Here is a 15089-nt window from a genome sequence, read left to right as displayed (position 1 = left end):
AGTGTATGGGTGGGTGAAGTGTGCAGTTTAGTTTTATTTTTGGCTGATGCTTTATTAGCTTGCTTTCTTGCATCATTTGCCACTACTAATACTAACTTGTTATATTAGAATAGTCAAACTAATAGAACAAAATGATCTGTATAAAAAAACCTAAACTTCCCAAAAACTTTACTTTATTTCACAAATATATGCTTGGTCAGTTAGGACATTAGCAACTTAGGCCATTTTGTTGGAAGAAAAATCAGAGTTTTCAGGAGGAAAAACCATGTTACCCTCATGAGGCCAGCTAACTCAGCTAGATTGTGAAAAATTCCTTGTATCATTTATGACGTTCAGTCAGGTCTTTTCCACCCAGTATGGGAATTACAGCAATTCTACCAACTGTGCTACCCACAAGGGAACAAATATGTGGTCTTAGTTCCAATCTTGTCTATTTCCTCCAATTGTCTGCCAAGCCTCATTTACTTTTACTGACAGAATTCCAATCAGTTGCCTCAACCACTACTCATTTGTGACCCTAATTATTCATTCTATGATTCCTTTTGCTTCAAAGACAGTGTCACATGTCTACTGATATTCCTTGTCAGAGACCTAATTTAGACTTTTTTTTTTTTATCTCTGGCTTAAAAGTATATTTGCCTCATTCTGTCGTATACATCTGTTGCAACTATCATTCTTTCAATTCTGCTTACGACTCTGACTTCCTTCCTTTGAAACCCCTGTAGTCTAATTGTCCCAACACTTAGGTAACTTTTCTTTGTTCATAACTCCAGTTGGCTTGTTTTCTGCTTGCACAGATCCAGCTAGTTGAGATGGTGAGGCTGTTGCAATTACTAATCACTAAAAAACTGGTAACAAGCATAAATTATTAACCAATCGAACCTTGAATTTGAACAGGCTAACAGTAGAAAACTTAGTTCTCGTCTGGTGGTGTAGCATTCTGGTCACCTCCCAAAGCTATTCATCACAACTTCTATCCATCTATACTTCCCTCTGTTAAAACCTATGGTTATATTGCCTCTTCAGCAATAGATAATGCCAACTTACTTTTCTTTTAACTCTTGTATTGATCTTGGTAAACCTCCTACTACCATACATAATACACTACTCAATGTCTCCTGACAGAAGGATGTTAGAATTCTCAACAATCTTGATGCAAAGAAACCTTACCCTTCTGTCACTTTTCACTTTATATTCCACTGGTGTTTTTCATTCTGCTTGGAAATTTGTTTATATATGCATTCAGTCATTAAAAAGGGTGACATCTCTTATCCAATTGCATTTACCTCTATTCTTTCCAAAGTAATGGAGAAATCAATCACTAACGCTTAAAACTATCTTGAACTTTTCATTTGATCACTGATAACCAGGGCTGTTGTGGATGTAGAAGGTTGGATCACATGAAGGTTACCTTTGGGTAGAATTGTAGATCACTGGAATAAGTTACCAGGTAATTGAGGTGGAGAGATTTGTTAAGTCAAAAACAGAATTGAATAGTTATCTTTTAACTGAGAATGTCTGTTTCTTTTTTTTTTTGATAGATTGGTATTGGAAATAGAATGGCTAAATCCAGTGCTTTTTTCAGGATGGTACGGCGTACCGGCACCTTTATTATTATTATATACTTTATTAATAGTGACGCGTGACATTTGGATGCAGCGCACTTTGAAATTTGTAATATTCCGTAAATTTTTTTCATGTTTACCTACTATTCAAATAAGCTTAAAATTATTTAACTAAATTTGTATTTTTCACTGTCTATTATTAATATATTTTCTACATAAAACTGTATAACCATTTTTATAATTATATATTACTTAGTCAGACTTCTGTTTAACAAAGTCCTTTTATAGAGAATTATTTTGAATTCCCCTTGGAAGTTACATTTAAAATACTTTCTGTTGAGTGAAAAAAATTTTCATATAGTGAATGGATTAGGAGAGAATTAACTCAGTACGCACTGTTTGCATTTCTAGCCTTCGGGTAATTTAGGCCATTAGTGCTGCTGTGAAAATTAAGAAAGCTAAAGGGATTACCATTGTACAACTTAGTGGTACCTGGTAAAACCTATCCGACCACCTGTCCCACATACGGTGAAGTCGCGCTGGTCAGCAGTGAGCAGATCAAGGGGTATTCCCAATGGGCTCTGGTCCACCTTCTACTGCAGTGGTGTCCAAACCTTTCCTGTACAGTGGCCATATTCAAAAAAAATTTAAAGTTAGATTTCTTTAGTGTGTTACATTTTCCATATCTTGTTGCACTGATCCTCTTTCAAATCTGATAAGACTATCCATTTTCAAAAAAATTTCAGTAGAGCTAGTCTGCATTGTAAGATGGGAAAACTGAGTGATAGGGTGCTACAAACATTGACAGCAATGAGTACATCTATATGCAAATCTGAGGGCTTTTCTAAATGTTGCAAAGATATCTCTTACATCATTTGACTATTCTAATACTAATTGCTGATATCTACCCCAGCATAAAAGATCCTTCAAAGATGAGATCTTGCTCCTCATTATTACATTCAATCATGCCAAATTCTGAGCACACAGGAACGAGACCAGAACGATCAACATGTCTAAGTAAAAGGAGCTAAAAATAAATCAATAAAAAAGCAACAATGCAAGTTTTCTGGCTTCATTTATTACAGTTATTTAAATAGTTTTTATACATTTTTTAACAGTTCATTTAATGCCAATAAATGAGAATTAACAGGAAGGAAGTTAAATTTTATCAACAAAGGAAAACATTTTTTTTTAGTGAACTTGATTTAAAATATGTTCCATCTTACTTCACAAATTCCACAGAGATGCAAATATAAAGTATAATGGAGTTAAGTGCAGTTTAAAATTGTTAATTTTAGATAGTTTAGAAATGATAAACAACCTGTTTCTCTAAAAAAAGAAACTGCAATTTTTGTGTGACTTTATTCAAGAAGTATTCCTAAACAGCAAAAATAAAAATCAATATCATGAACCATTTTTCTGATCTATCAAATAGCTAATGAATAATTTCTTTCAAAGTTCAGGTCCTCTACACAACCTCAATTTAGATTTTATGGCATTTTTAAGACATCACATAGTGCCAATTAACACAACTGGAAGCACTTGTCGGTTTAAACATAAAATAACCAGTATGTTCCTTGTTTAATAAATATGGAGACAAAACCCTCAAAAAGATACTTTGTTTTAGTGTAAAGTGAAAGTCTTCAAATAATTTGGCATGTTTATTCAGTTTTTTTTTTTTTTTTTTTTTCTGCGAAAGAAATGAATAAAAGAATTTGTCACATATTTACAGTGGAAAATCAACTACTGAGGCACCCATTAGCTAACAATAAGGAAATTTTGAGCACTAAAAAAGAAAAAAGCAGACATTATATAAGCTAATGGTAAAAGAATAACCAGTAAATTTCTGCTGACCACAGATGCCACCATAACTAATGCTCAAGAGATCATTCAGACAATACTGCATGAAAGGACCAGAGTTTCATCTGCAAAATTGTGTATTAAACCTACTTTCTCATATTTATACACAGATATACAATCAACACAAAAACAGCAGCACAAAACTAAAATACAACCAAGATTCTTATTATATATACAGAGTTTACAGTTACAGTAACTTAGTATACATTCCATTAATGCAAACTGACCCATCACATCTTAATTCTAAGAAATGTTGAAGGGGAGGAAGTCATCAATACTTTGTCTATCCATGAAATACTGTCTGAATATCTTTTTTGTTTTTAATTAGAAATTACTCAGAAATTCATAAACTTTGAGTACATAATTTTCTCTCAGTTGAGATGTAGAAAATCTACCTGCATAATGTCAGTTATTGCATATTCAAGCTAATATAACTGATTTATACACAATCTACTGTCAAACTTCTGTATAAGGCCCTAATGCACAATTGAAGGGGTGGGGGAGCAGAAGAAATTTCATCATGTAAAATATTTTGGAGGAAGACTATGATTGAAGTTGATCAATAGGAACCTCCACACTGCACGCAAGCAATTAAATTACAACTCCTCAATCTTCTGTACAGATCTTCCCATCAAAAAATAAGTCTTTATTAGTCATATAGTTTAATAAAACATAAGTGTCAATAAAACTGTATGGTATGCAATACAGTGCGACGATAAGTTGATTCAAAATCTTGGAGAATTTCATCAATATCATTATCCAAGTCTTCTGATTGACTCATCTGAAAAAAAAAATTTAATATTAAGAACTTCAGATTGAATCTTTTGTACATAAGATATTTTGCATTTAACCAAGTTTAGTAACAACACCCATTTAGTAATTATTGCAAAATATCTAAGGAGCAGTTACTAGTCTAAAAAAAGAAGTGATACACTGAATGTACGATGCAAAATAAAGACAATCAAAAAATTACCATGAATATTACACATAAAAGACAATGGATCTCTACTGGTGGAATACAACTGCCCCTGATCCCAAATTTGATCATTATAAAAATCAAATCAAAATTAACCCCCCCCCCCACATATTAGAATGTCCATGCAATACATGGAAATTGCTTTTACATGCCAATAACTTAATAAATGCTTTCTGGATAAACTATTATGGTTAGTCCATGACATAGTGTTGTAAGTGTTAAAAATGTTACTTTCAGAACAGGGGAAAAAAAAAAAAAAGAATTGCAAAGAGATGACTCAATTTATGTTGTACAGGCATCCTTGGATTCTTTGTTATCCAAGGATAATTGGGATTAGGAAAAGGCCACTTAAAGTAGGAACCAATGATTTTCCTAGTGAAAAACTGATAGTCCAAACGAAGCCATTCTGACATGGATTCTATATGGACTCAGTTGTTTCCATGTCTTCCTAATGCAGTGCTCATGTTTTCAATTACAGCATCCACATAATACAATAGATGACTGCGATACTAAAACTAATTTGTAGTATTGTAATATAAGCTGATTTTTCTGTAAACAATGCCTGATTTAGGAGTGCGATTCATTACAAGAAAATTATAATTTTGAAAGTTTACCTTTCAGTACATACAGTAATTCCATATAATATTTTCAGCTTGTGATGTCCCTATAAGTGTGAAGCCCTAAGTTACTACCCATTTGCCTATGCCCTTCACTGCAAGTGTCTCAAAGGAATGAGTTATTTTAATATTAGTGTTCAAATGTCCAAATAATGATTTAATTTTCATCTGTTAAAAAAAAAAAACATCCTCTATCACTGACATTACAGAAACTATCGGAAAGTTCTGACCTCACTCCATCTTGAATGGTATTAATTCCGCTCATTATCCATCTTGGGAGATAATTTATTCCAAATTATCTAACAAACTGCCCAAAGATAAATTTTCTTGATATTCTGCCTTCTGTTACTCCCTAACATTTTATACTTTTACTCCTACAGCTCTTGTCTCGCCTGACATCAAGAACATACTTGCTGGTAAGCAAGACAAGATATTCACTTCATCTACCCATTCCCTTTGGGACCTTATATACCTAAATCAGGTCCCATTCTCAAGTGACTAAGTTGTAGAGCTTCACAGCACACATCTTCTAATTAATTTCTCACAAGGAAGAAATATGTCTGTTTATATGAAGTTTTCCATGCAACATAAATAGGTAGGTATTATCCCTCTATGTAAGACAATAGTGAGTACAACTGGAATATTATATTTGGGTCTGGAGGCAGAATGTAAAAACATTTAGAGCTTCCTGATTAATGCAAAGAAGGGAATGATACTGATGAGCTGTGTTAAGTAGTGGCCCTATGAGGAAAGAATTAGATGTGTATTACAAAACTTGGCAACTTAGACCCTCATTCTAAGTTTTACTCATCCTGAACCACCTTTAATCCTACCCCCCCCCACAAATATAAGTTACTCCTGAGTTTGTTTCCTAGTAGCAAGACCCTTTAGTATGAATGACATTCCAAAGCTAATGCCCCTAATTTCTTCCACACCCATGTGACGTTGCATACAAAATGGTGTCAGGTGGAAATTTAAATTTACCACTAATATTCTGCATTTCAACACTCCATACCAGGTAGTAGGACTATAGTAATCTGTGGAAATGGAAGGTGACACTGATATGCATATGAAGCAGCAGTGGGTAAGTAAATTCTTGAATACATTGAATTGTGGTATTTGAAGAACATTTATGGGAATATATTAGTTGACATGAGCATAATTAAGCACTAATCTAATCCACTGCTTAATGGATTAGATCAGTGATAGCAGTAGTGGTATTCAAGGTATTTTTGCTTGTATGGCAGTCTCCAGAGTTTCCTCTACAACCACTACTGCTTTTGTGGTTGAAGGGGAAACCCTGGCTATCGTTGAACATGCCAACATCAGGCTGCCCTCACAATGAAATAATGGCAAAAAATGTGGAGAGAGAGAGAGAGAGAGAGAGAGAGAGAGAGAGAGAGAGAGAGAGAGAGAGAGAGCATGTGAATAAACTGGTTCGCAGACTAATGCAATCCACAAATGTGTGCAAGACAATCTGGGATACACAATTTTGTGAAAAGTAGGCTTCAGAAATGACTAATTGCATATCACAAGGTGAAGGAAGTGTAGGCTTGTTCTGATCTTTTGGAGTAGTAAGACACCATGGGTGATAATTTTCTTGAGGGTATGAATCATCATCATCATTGAAGATGAGACCTGGTTACACTATTACAAACCAGAGTCAAAATGGCGATAAATTCACCAATAAAGAAGGAATTCAAGACTCAGCCTTCTGCTGAAAAAATGTGCTCCATCTTTCTGAACAAGAGGGGGACTATCCTTTCATATTTCCTGGAACAAGAACACAAATTCTATTTGCAGGGGAGAGACAGTAAGGAAGCTGAAAGCACAAATTGTAAGAGCAAAGCCAGAAAAGAAAGAAAAATTTCATCTTTAGCATGACAATAGCAGACCCGATATCAGCATCCTGACAAGGGAGACCACAGTAATTCAGGTGGACTGTTCTGCCACATCCCCTGTAACAGTCATGACCTCGTGCCATTCACCTGTTTGGTCCTATGGAGGATAGTGTTCATGGGGAGCAATTCATTAATTGCAATGGTGTCATTGCAGTTGTAAAGAAGTAGCTTTTAGAGGTTGACAGCAACTTTTATGGAGAGAGAGAGATACAGCATCTGGTTCAGCAGTGGAGTTGAATGTATACCCCACTGCTGAAAAATAAATCAAAATATTTAAAACAGTTGAAATTCATAACATATAATTTAAAAATTGGATACCTGCAATGGTACCCCAGGAAAAAAAAAAAAAAAAAAAAAAGTATGGAGGCATTAGTTTCAAAGCACAGTACCAAGAGCCTCAATTGCCATTTTTCACACACTTATTTGCAACTGGCCAAGTAATTGAAGTGGAATAGCCTGCTTCTGAAACAGGAAGGTGAATCCTAAGGGAAATCAACTTTATAACTGGTCAACTCAAGTTGGTCTATTTAAGACTCCCATCCCTCCCGTCTTTTAGCCAGCCCCTGATCTACTTATGGATATGTGAATATCCAAGATTGCTTCACTATATATAATTACCTATTGTGAAGAATCACATCAAACGCTTTACTGAATTATAGGTATATACACAATGCCAAAGTTGTTTTTATCGTCCAACTGTTTCATGACCTGTCATAGTAATAAACGAGGTCAACTAAGCAAGACTTTCCCTTCACATATCCATGCCGCAACCCTTTAGGATTCCATTCTTATCAAGATGTTTAAGTGCTCTATTCATAATATTACATGATCATTCCTTTGATCATCCCATCAAAGAAGTCAAACCCAATATTCATGCCCATTATCTCTTGAGCTCTTTATAAATTAGGTGGGGGGAGGGACATTAGCACATATCTAGTTCAAGGAAATAGATAGTCCTGGAATATGAGATCTCATTATGAATGTTAAATTCCATCCTCAGGCCTCAGCGCTTTCCTGATAGATGCTTCTTATACATTTTAGTAGTACTGGGATTTAGAATTCTGAGAATAGTTCTCTGAACAGTTACATTAATCTTCTAGTGCAGCACGCACTTTACAAGCTTTTATTTTCCACTGTGAAACCTTTTGCAAATCTAAGTTTTCTGCAGAATCCTACTTTATAAAACTACTTTTAGTGCACAAATTAAATAAAAACTCAATGATACAAAATATTAACAGGACATCTACAGAACCTCTAGGTTCCCTTTCTGGAACACACTGCTCCAGACAGTTCTGAAACTTGAATATTTCTTAATCTATGTTAAAATACTATTAATATCTCAAAAAAGTCTCATTTCAGACTTTTCGGTCCTTTTTAATAAAAAAAACAAACATAAAAAGAACTGTAAAATCATCTCTCCTCTTAGTAAAAATTTCAGAGAACTTCAATAAACTCACAGAACCCAGTTTGAAAACCTGTGCTTAAGTGTACACAAGGTCAGACAATTAAGTTTCAAAATTATTTTTATTTCTTACCGGTTGGGTTGGTAACACCGTCGTGTCAGCTGTATATTCGTGATATAGTAGGAGACTATTCGGCCAAATTCCAACTCGCTACATTAGCATTAGCATTAGCATTTAGCATTACTAGAGGCATATGATGCAAGAAAGCAAGCTTATGCAGCATCAGCCAAAAAAAAAAAAAAAAAAAACCCTTCTGCTTCATCCCTACATTCGTTCGAAATACCTGTCCACCTGAGCCTTAAATTTATTTAGGCTATCAACTTCCACAACAAGGGATGGAAGTCTGTTCCACCAACCAACTACCCGCTGGCTAAAGGCAGATTTCCACACATCTATCCGACATCTGTCTTTCCTCAATTTCAATTTATGCCCTCTCAGGTGATTATTCTGAGCAAGAGAAAGAATCCCATCGACATTGAGCATGCTCAAACCATTCAAGGATTTATACACCTCTATCAGATCACCTCGCCGGTGCCTAGTCTCCAGACACTGTAATTTGCAAAACTTAAGCAGCTCTACATCCTTCTTGAAATGAGGCCTCCAGACCTGTATACAGTACTCAAGGTGTGGCCTGACCATTGCCTTATACAAGGGAATAATCACCTACTTATCCCTGCTAGAAAAATTCCTGTATATCATTGACAAGACTCGATGAGCTACTCTTGCACCCCGTCTGCACTGCTCAGAGAACTTCATATCTGCCTGCAAAATTACCCCCAGGTCCTTTTCATTCTCTAACCACTGTCAGTGTAGTAACACAGAGTTGACACATTGCTCTGGGGTTACTGTTTCCCATATGTAGTACTTTACATTTGTCAATGTTAAACTTCATTTGCCACCTCTCACCCATCTGCTCAACCTTTCCAGATCCTGTTGCAGCAGCACAGCATCAGTAGTGTCCTTAACAACCCTGCCAACTTTTGTATCGTCTGCAAACTTGGACATTAAGCTTGATATACCATCATCGATATCATTCCATCATCAATATCATTCAGTATTGGGTCCATTCCCCAATAATGGACCCAATACTGAACCCTGAGGGACTCCACTAATAACATTAGTCCACAATGAGCAGTGTCCATTAATTACCACTCTGTCTTCTGCTACTCAACCATCCCTTTATCCACAGCAACAATTTGCCACCACACTGCTCCAATTTGTGCAGCAGTCTTCCATGTGCAACAGTATCAAAAGCCTTTCTAAGATCCAAATATACAATATCAAAGTTATTCCCTGCATCCAGTTCTTTTGTGACTGCATCATAGTATCCAATCAAATTGGTCAGGCAAGACTTTCCCTTAACAAAACCATGCTGTGTCTGAGCTATAACTGAAGTCTTGTCTAGATGGTCCTGTAGTGCTTCTTTAAACAGTGCCTTTATTAATTTTCCTGGAACAGAAGTTAAACTCACAGGTCTATAATTACTTATGTCAATCTTTGATCCTCCTTTGTGATTTGGGGTCACATTTGCACATCTCCAGTCTATGGGTACCTCACCTGAGTCCAAGGAAGCTCTCATAATTATGGCTAAGGGTTTGCTTACTTCCTTTGCTGCCTCCTTTAATATAACTGGATAGATCCCATCCACTACAGGTGCCTTTCTTGTGTTTATCTTCAACAATTTCTCCTCCACTTTACTCTCAGTTATTACAAGATTATCTAGCTTACTGCCAGAGTTGAATACACCTCTGGCATTCCCCTCGCTGAATAACTCGTCATGTTTGAATGTCGATGCAAAATATCCATTTAGTTTGTTAGCGACCTGAGCAGGATCATCAACAGTTGAACCATTGATATCAAGTTGACCAATCTGATTCATCCCCTTCCTTCTAGAGTATACATAATTAAAGAACTCTTTTCTGTTTTTCTTTGCATCCTTTTGCCAAGGATTTCTCATAATCTGCCTTTGCCTGCCTAATCTCTTTTGTGACCTGGTTACAGACCAGCTTATACCAATCATAGGCTTCCATGTCACCCATTAATTTATATGTATCCCATGCATTTTTCTTCTCTGCCATATGTCTCATTAGTTCATCTGACATCCATTTAGGCCTAAACCTTGAACAATATTTCTTAGTTGGTATGTAAAGCCTTGTAGCTTCCAAGATAAGTTCTTTGAATGCTTTCCATTTTGAATTTGCTGTTGGTAACATCATCAGTTGGTCCCACTGCATAGAATTTAAATACTGTCTCAGACCATCATAGTCGCCTTTACAATGGTCTGAGACAAAAATCTTTCCCTTTAACCCTGATGGTAGTTATCTCTTTGAGTAACACTTCATCACACTGATAACTGCCACCTAGTGGTTCCTTTATCTGCAGATTCTTAATGCATGAAGAATCACTACTGATAATCAGATCAAGAGTATTACTCCCTCTAGTTGCCTCCCAAACATGCTGATGTAGAAACAATCATGCAATAAATCCACAAAAGGCTTGCTAGTGTGTGAGTGCCCAACCCACAAATTCCAGTCAATATCTGGGAAATTAAAATTCCCCATTATAAGACTCTCTGATTTACTGGCCCACTATTTCCCTGTACAGTTTCTTATTACACTCATCAGAGTCATTAGGACTATAGCACACTCCTACTCTCAATTTTGATCTCCCAATGCTTATGTCACACCAAACTGACTCGACACTGCACTGTCCAGCGATGTCGACTGGCTTCACTTCCTTGGATTTTGTGTTTCTTAACTAATAGCATAACCCCTCCTCCCTTCCTATCCTTTTTGTACACATTGTACTCCCCAAATTCCAGTTCTGCATTCCTTATATCTGTGAGACACCACGTCTCTGATATCCCAACAATATCTGCCTTTGATGTTTTGAGGAATACCTCAAATTCATTTACCAAACTCCTAGCATTGGTGTGCACACAACAATACATGAACCTGTTCCTATTCTTAGCTACCCTAACACAACTCATGTGTTTACTTGTACTGCAATGACTCCCAACAGTCTCTGAAATATCCTGCATCTTGTTTTCCAGGCTGCTGCTCATTCCAATAGAAGCAGTGCAAGAATCACTTTCACCTCTGCCAGTGGCTACTGTTAATCTATTAGTCCTTGTATCCCCCCAATCTAGCAGTTTCCCGACCCACCTAACACTGCCTCGATAGCATCAGCAAACATTCTTGCATCCTTTCTATTTAACTGTATCCCATCCCTGTAGAAGCAGTCTCTCCTGTTAACAAGTACAGACCAGGCTGAAAAAAATTCTACCCCTTGAGCCTTGCACAAGCTACGTTTTATTAGTAGGTGAATAACAGCTTTGTGAAGTTGCATGTGTATAAATTTTTTAGGCATTAAAAATGGAAAGAATGATGAAGCAAAGAACAAATGTGAAATTTTGTGTTAAACTAGGTAAGACACCCATGTAAACACTGGAAATGATAAAAAAATACAGTGAGCCCTCCATGCCTAAAAGTAATGTTGCAAAGTGGCACAAAAGGTTAATGAAGGAAGAGAAGCAGGGGAAGACTATGAATGATGTGGTGGTGCACTGGTTACCAAGTTGGGCAAAAATGTTAAGAAACTTGCAACACTGGTGAGGTTCAATCATCAGTTAATGTGCCATGTTGGCTGCTGAACTCTACATGAACAGGAAACAGTTCAAATTTTAAACAAAAAATAGGGCATGAGAAAGTTGGTGGCAAAATTAATTCTGCACTTGTTGATGCGGGAACAAAAACAACAGAGACTGACTTGTGCAAAGAATTTTGTGAATGGATCGAAAAAATTTATTTGACTTGTGTTATCACAGGGGATGAAAGTTGGTGATATCAGTAGGATCCTGAAACAAAATGCCAATTAATGGAATGGAGAACAAACTCTCCCAGACCAAAAAACCTCAAATGTCAAAGTTAAAAACAAAGATGTTGATCTGGTTTTTTTTTTTTTTTTGATATTTGAGGCATCATTCTTTACGAATTTGTGCTGGAGGCATGTATGGTCAATCAGAAATTGTACCCATAAGTGCTGAAGAGAATGCAAGCAGCAGTTGAAAGAAAAAGGCCAGACTTGTGTAGATGAATTTTGCAACATAATGATCTGGTGCACTTATCACTGATTGTTTCCGAATTTTTTGTCTCAGAAACAAATTACAGTCATGGACCACCTTCCCTATTCACCAAGATCTGGTGAAGTGCAATTCTTGGCCTTTTCCAAAATTAAAAAATTATCTGAAAAGGAGGCATTTTACAGATGCGGAGGAAATCAAAATGAACATAAAACAAATTTTGAAGGACCTTATAGTTGATGACCTCAGAAGCTGTTTCAATCAGTGGCAGATATGGTGGACTAATGTTGAATTAGGGGGCCAAAATATATCAAATTAATCTGACCCTGTATACACTTCACAAGTCAAAATATGTCAAATTACTTTGAAACTTTAGCTGTTTCATGTTTGTACCACTAAAAATAAATTTTTAGATTTTGGTCTCAAAACTTAATTGTCTGACCTTGTATGTTTTCAAACTGGGTTCTGTGGAACTCAAGGATCCACAGAATCCACTTGGGGACACCATGATATTTTTAATGCAAGAGAAAGATTTTACTATCATTGTTTAATAAAAGAGAGATAACATGAAAAAAAGTCTGGGATGAGGTTTGAGATATATTAACAACACAGCTCTCCAACTTATGTAAGGGTTGCATTCTGCAGAACTCTATGTAAGTCAAATTTCTTTCAAGGCTTATGCAGCACTCTTAACTATGCACAGCAGATTTGATTAAAGCAAAAAAATGTTTGACTAACATTTAAATGGAATTATTTATTCCATTTTTTTCATGCCATGGACAGTAAAAATTACAAAAATTTTACTTTAACACTGTGGACACCTGTGCGTTGCTTAACCCTATTAAACCACCCGTTGCTTGCCATGAACTTGGCTTGGAGTTTGCCACACTTATCCTCAATATCTTCATAAATGCTTTTGCTTGAATGGCCATTAGATTCAGGAGCATTTGCTTCTGAATCTGATTTTCCATCCATATTATTAATAGCTTTTCTATCTTCGATATAGCACCTGAACGCTTTTTGTGATCACTGTTGATCTTAAATGTGTTGATCCTTTAACATGTTCTTTTTATACGCACACTGTCTTTTAAAACAGTATTCACTGTTGAAGCAGCAAGACCTAATTCCCATGCAATAGATACAAACTTTGTCCTGCTTCTTACTTCTTAATTATTTTCATCTTCATTTCTAAATCAATTTTGTTTCATTTCATAGCACTGCCACCACATGCACTTTCCATTGGTCGCTTTCTCTTCATCATTGTAATAAGTAAATAGGAATGAAGAGAAGATTCTGAAAATTTATTTATGTTTTTTGTACGACTGAAGATTTCAGTGAAGGAGAAACACATTTCACCATAATAACGTAAAAATCCACGCAATTCCAATTATCAGTATTATCACAAATGCAATAAGATCGAGTTTTATTGTGTTATGGTCATGACTTCCAAAGACGTGCTTTAGAAAAATATCATGAAGGCATTCAAAATTGATTCTTATAATGGAACATATGATAACGATGAAAGTGTAGTGCATTCTCTAGCCCTTCCTCTCAGTGAATAGCGGCATTTGTAAACATGTTGGCCACGTGTTTTGTTTATGCATCCTTTAGTTAGTGATTTTTGTGCTGTGCTTATTTGACAAATTTATATAAAACTAATACAATTTCCATTACAAAAATGACCCTTTAGAGATTTAAATAGTTTATTATATAGTGAAATTTCAACTTCTGAGGCCTTGGAACGAATTACCAAAAAAAAAGTGTTATTGGGTTCAATTACACTATTTTCACAATACCTCCATTTATTCCTATGGCACACAAAATACATCTCCATATTTTTTTTCAGTTTTCACCGGCCGGCAAAAACTTATGTAAAGTTGAATTTACATAAGTCGGGGGATGTGTATTTTAGTACAAATTAAAAAATATCCAAAACTATCTAGAGCCAAAGTTTTCAAAACAAGGTCTGCAGACCTTATTCTGGAGACCTGGGATTCAGAAAAGGTTCCTAGTTGTTCATTAATTAAACATTTGCAAAACTTCTGCAAATGTTTCATTAATTTGTTTCCTATTTCTAGAAGATATTATGGTTTTACAGAAGGATTCCAAAGATGTATCTTTGTAAAAAGGTTCTGGGACCATAAGTTTGAAAATCCTCATTCTAGTGAGAAAGTTAAAAAAAATAAAGAGTGCTGTTATATCAAATGAATTAATTATTCAATATATTTGGAATAAAGGTAAGGTATAGCTTAAATGTTATGCAATTTTTAATACTATTCTTAATGTTAACACTATATTGCATATAAGAATGAAAAACATATTTTGGTAGTAGGAGTGCCACAATAAAAAAAAAATAAAATAAAAAAATTTTGAATTCAAAAATTAGAATTCAAACCAAAATTCTGCAAATATCAGGAGATACCAGAGCAAAAACAAGTTACACAAATGGTACATGTTACATTTTGTATGGCTCTGACATGTTTTAGCCTTATTTCTAGTCTGTTTTTATCATTAATGCAGATCAAGCATCAAATATACATTAATAGAATTATTAAAATTCATAATGAATTCTAATAGATATTTTAATTTTTAAACTAATTTTTTTATGCATTGGATTGACCAACAT

General features: G+C 35.4%; 1 protein-coding gene across 1 annotated transcript in view; it reads right to left on the bottom strand.

Moving 5' to 3' along the window:
• Positions 1–3272: 3272 nt before the first annotated feature.
• Positions 3273–15089, bottom strand: part of Ssu72 (Ssu72 CTD phosphatase) — a 75216-nt gene continuing 63399 nt past the window's right edge. Inside the window, exon 6 of the mRNA XM_090388032.1 lies at positions 3273–4206. Within this exon, the coding sequence (XP_090244158.1) occupies positions 4105–4206 (102 nt within the window). The 3' untranslated portion in view covers positions 3273–4104. The remainder of the gene's footprint in view (positions 4207–15089) is intronic.

This window comes from Mastigoproctus giganteus, chromosome 13, assembly GCF_048544385.1.
Source record: "Mastigoproctus giganteus isolate SK-2022 chromosome 13, ASM4854438v1, whole genome shotgun sequence".
Classification (NCBI taxonomy): domain Eukaryota; kingdom Metazoa; phylum Arthropoda; class Arachnida; order Uropygi; family Thelyphonidae; genus Mastigoproctus; species Mastigoproctus giganteus.
The sequence above is the reverse complement of the archived record's forward strand: the minus strand, read 5'-3'. Positions and strand labels throughout refer to the sequence as shown.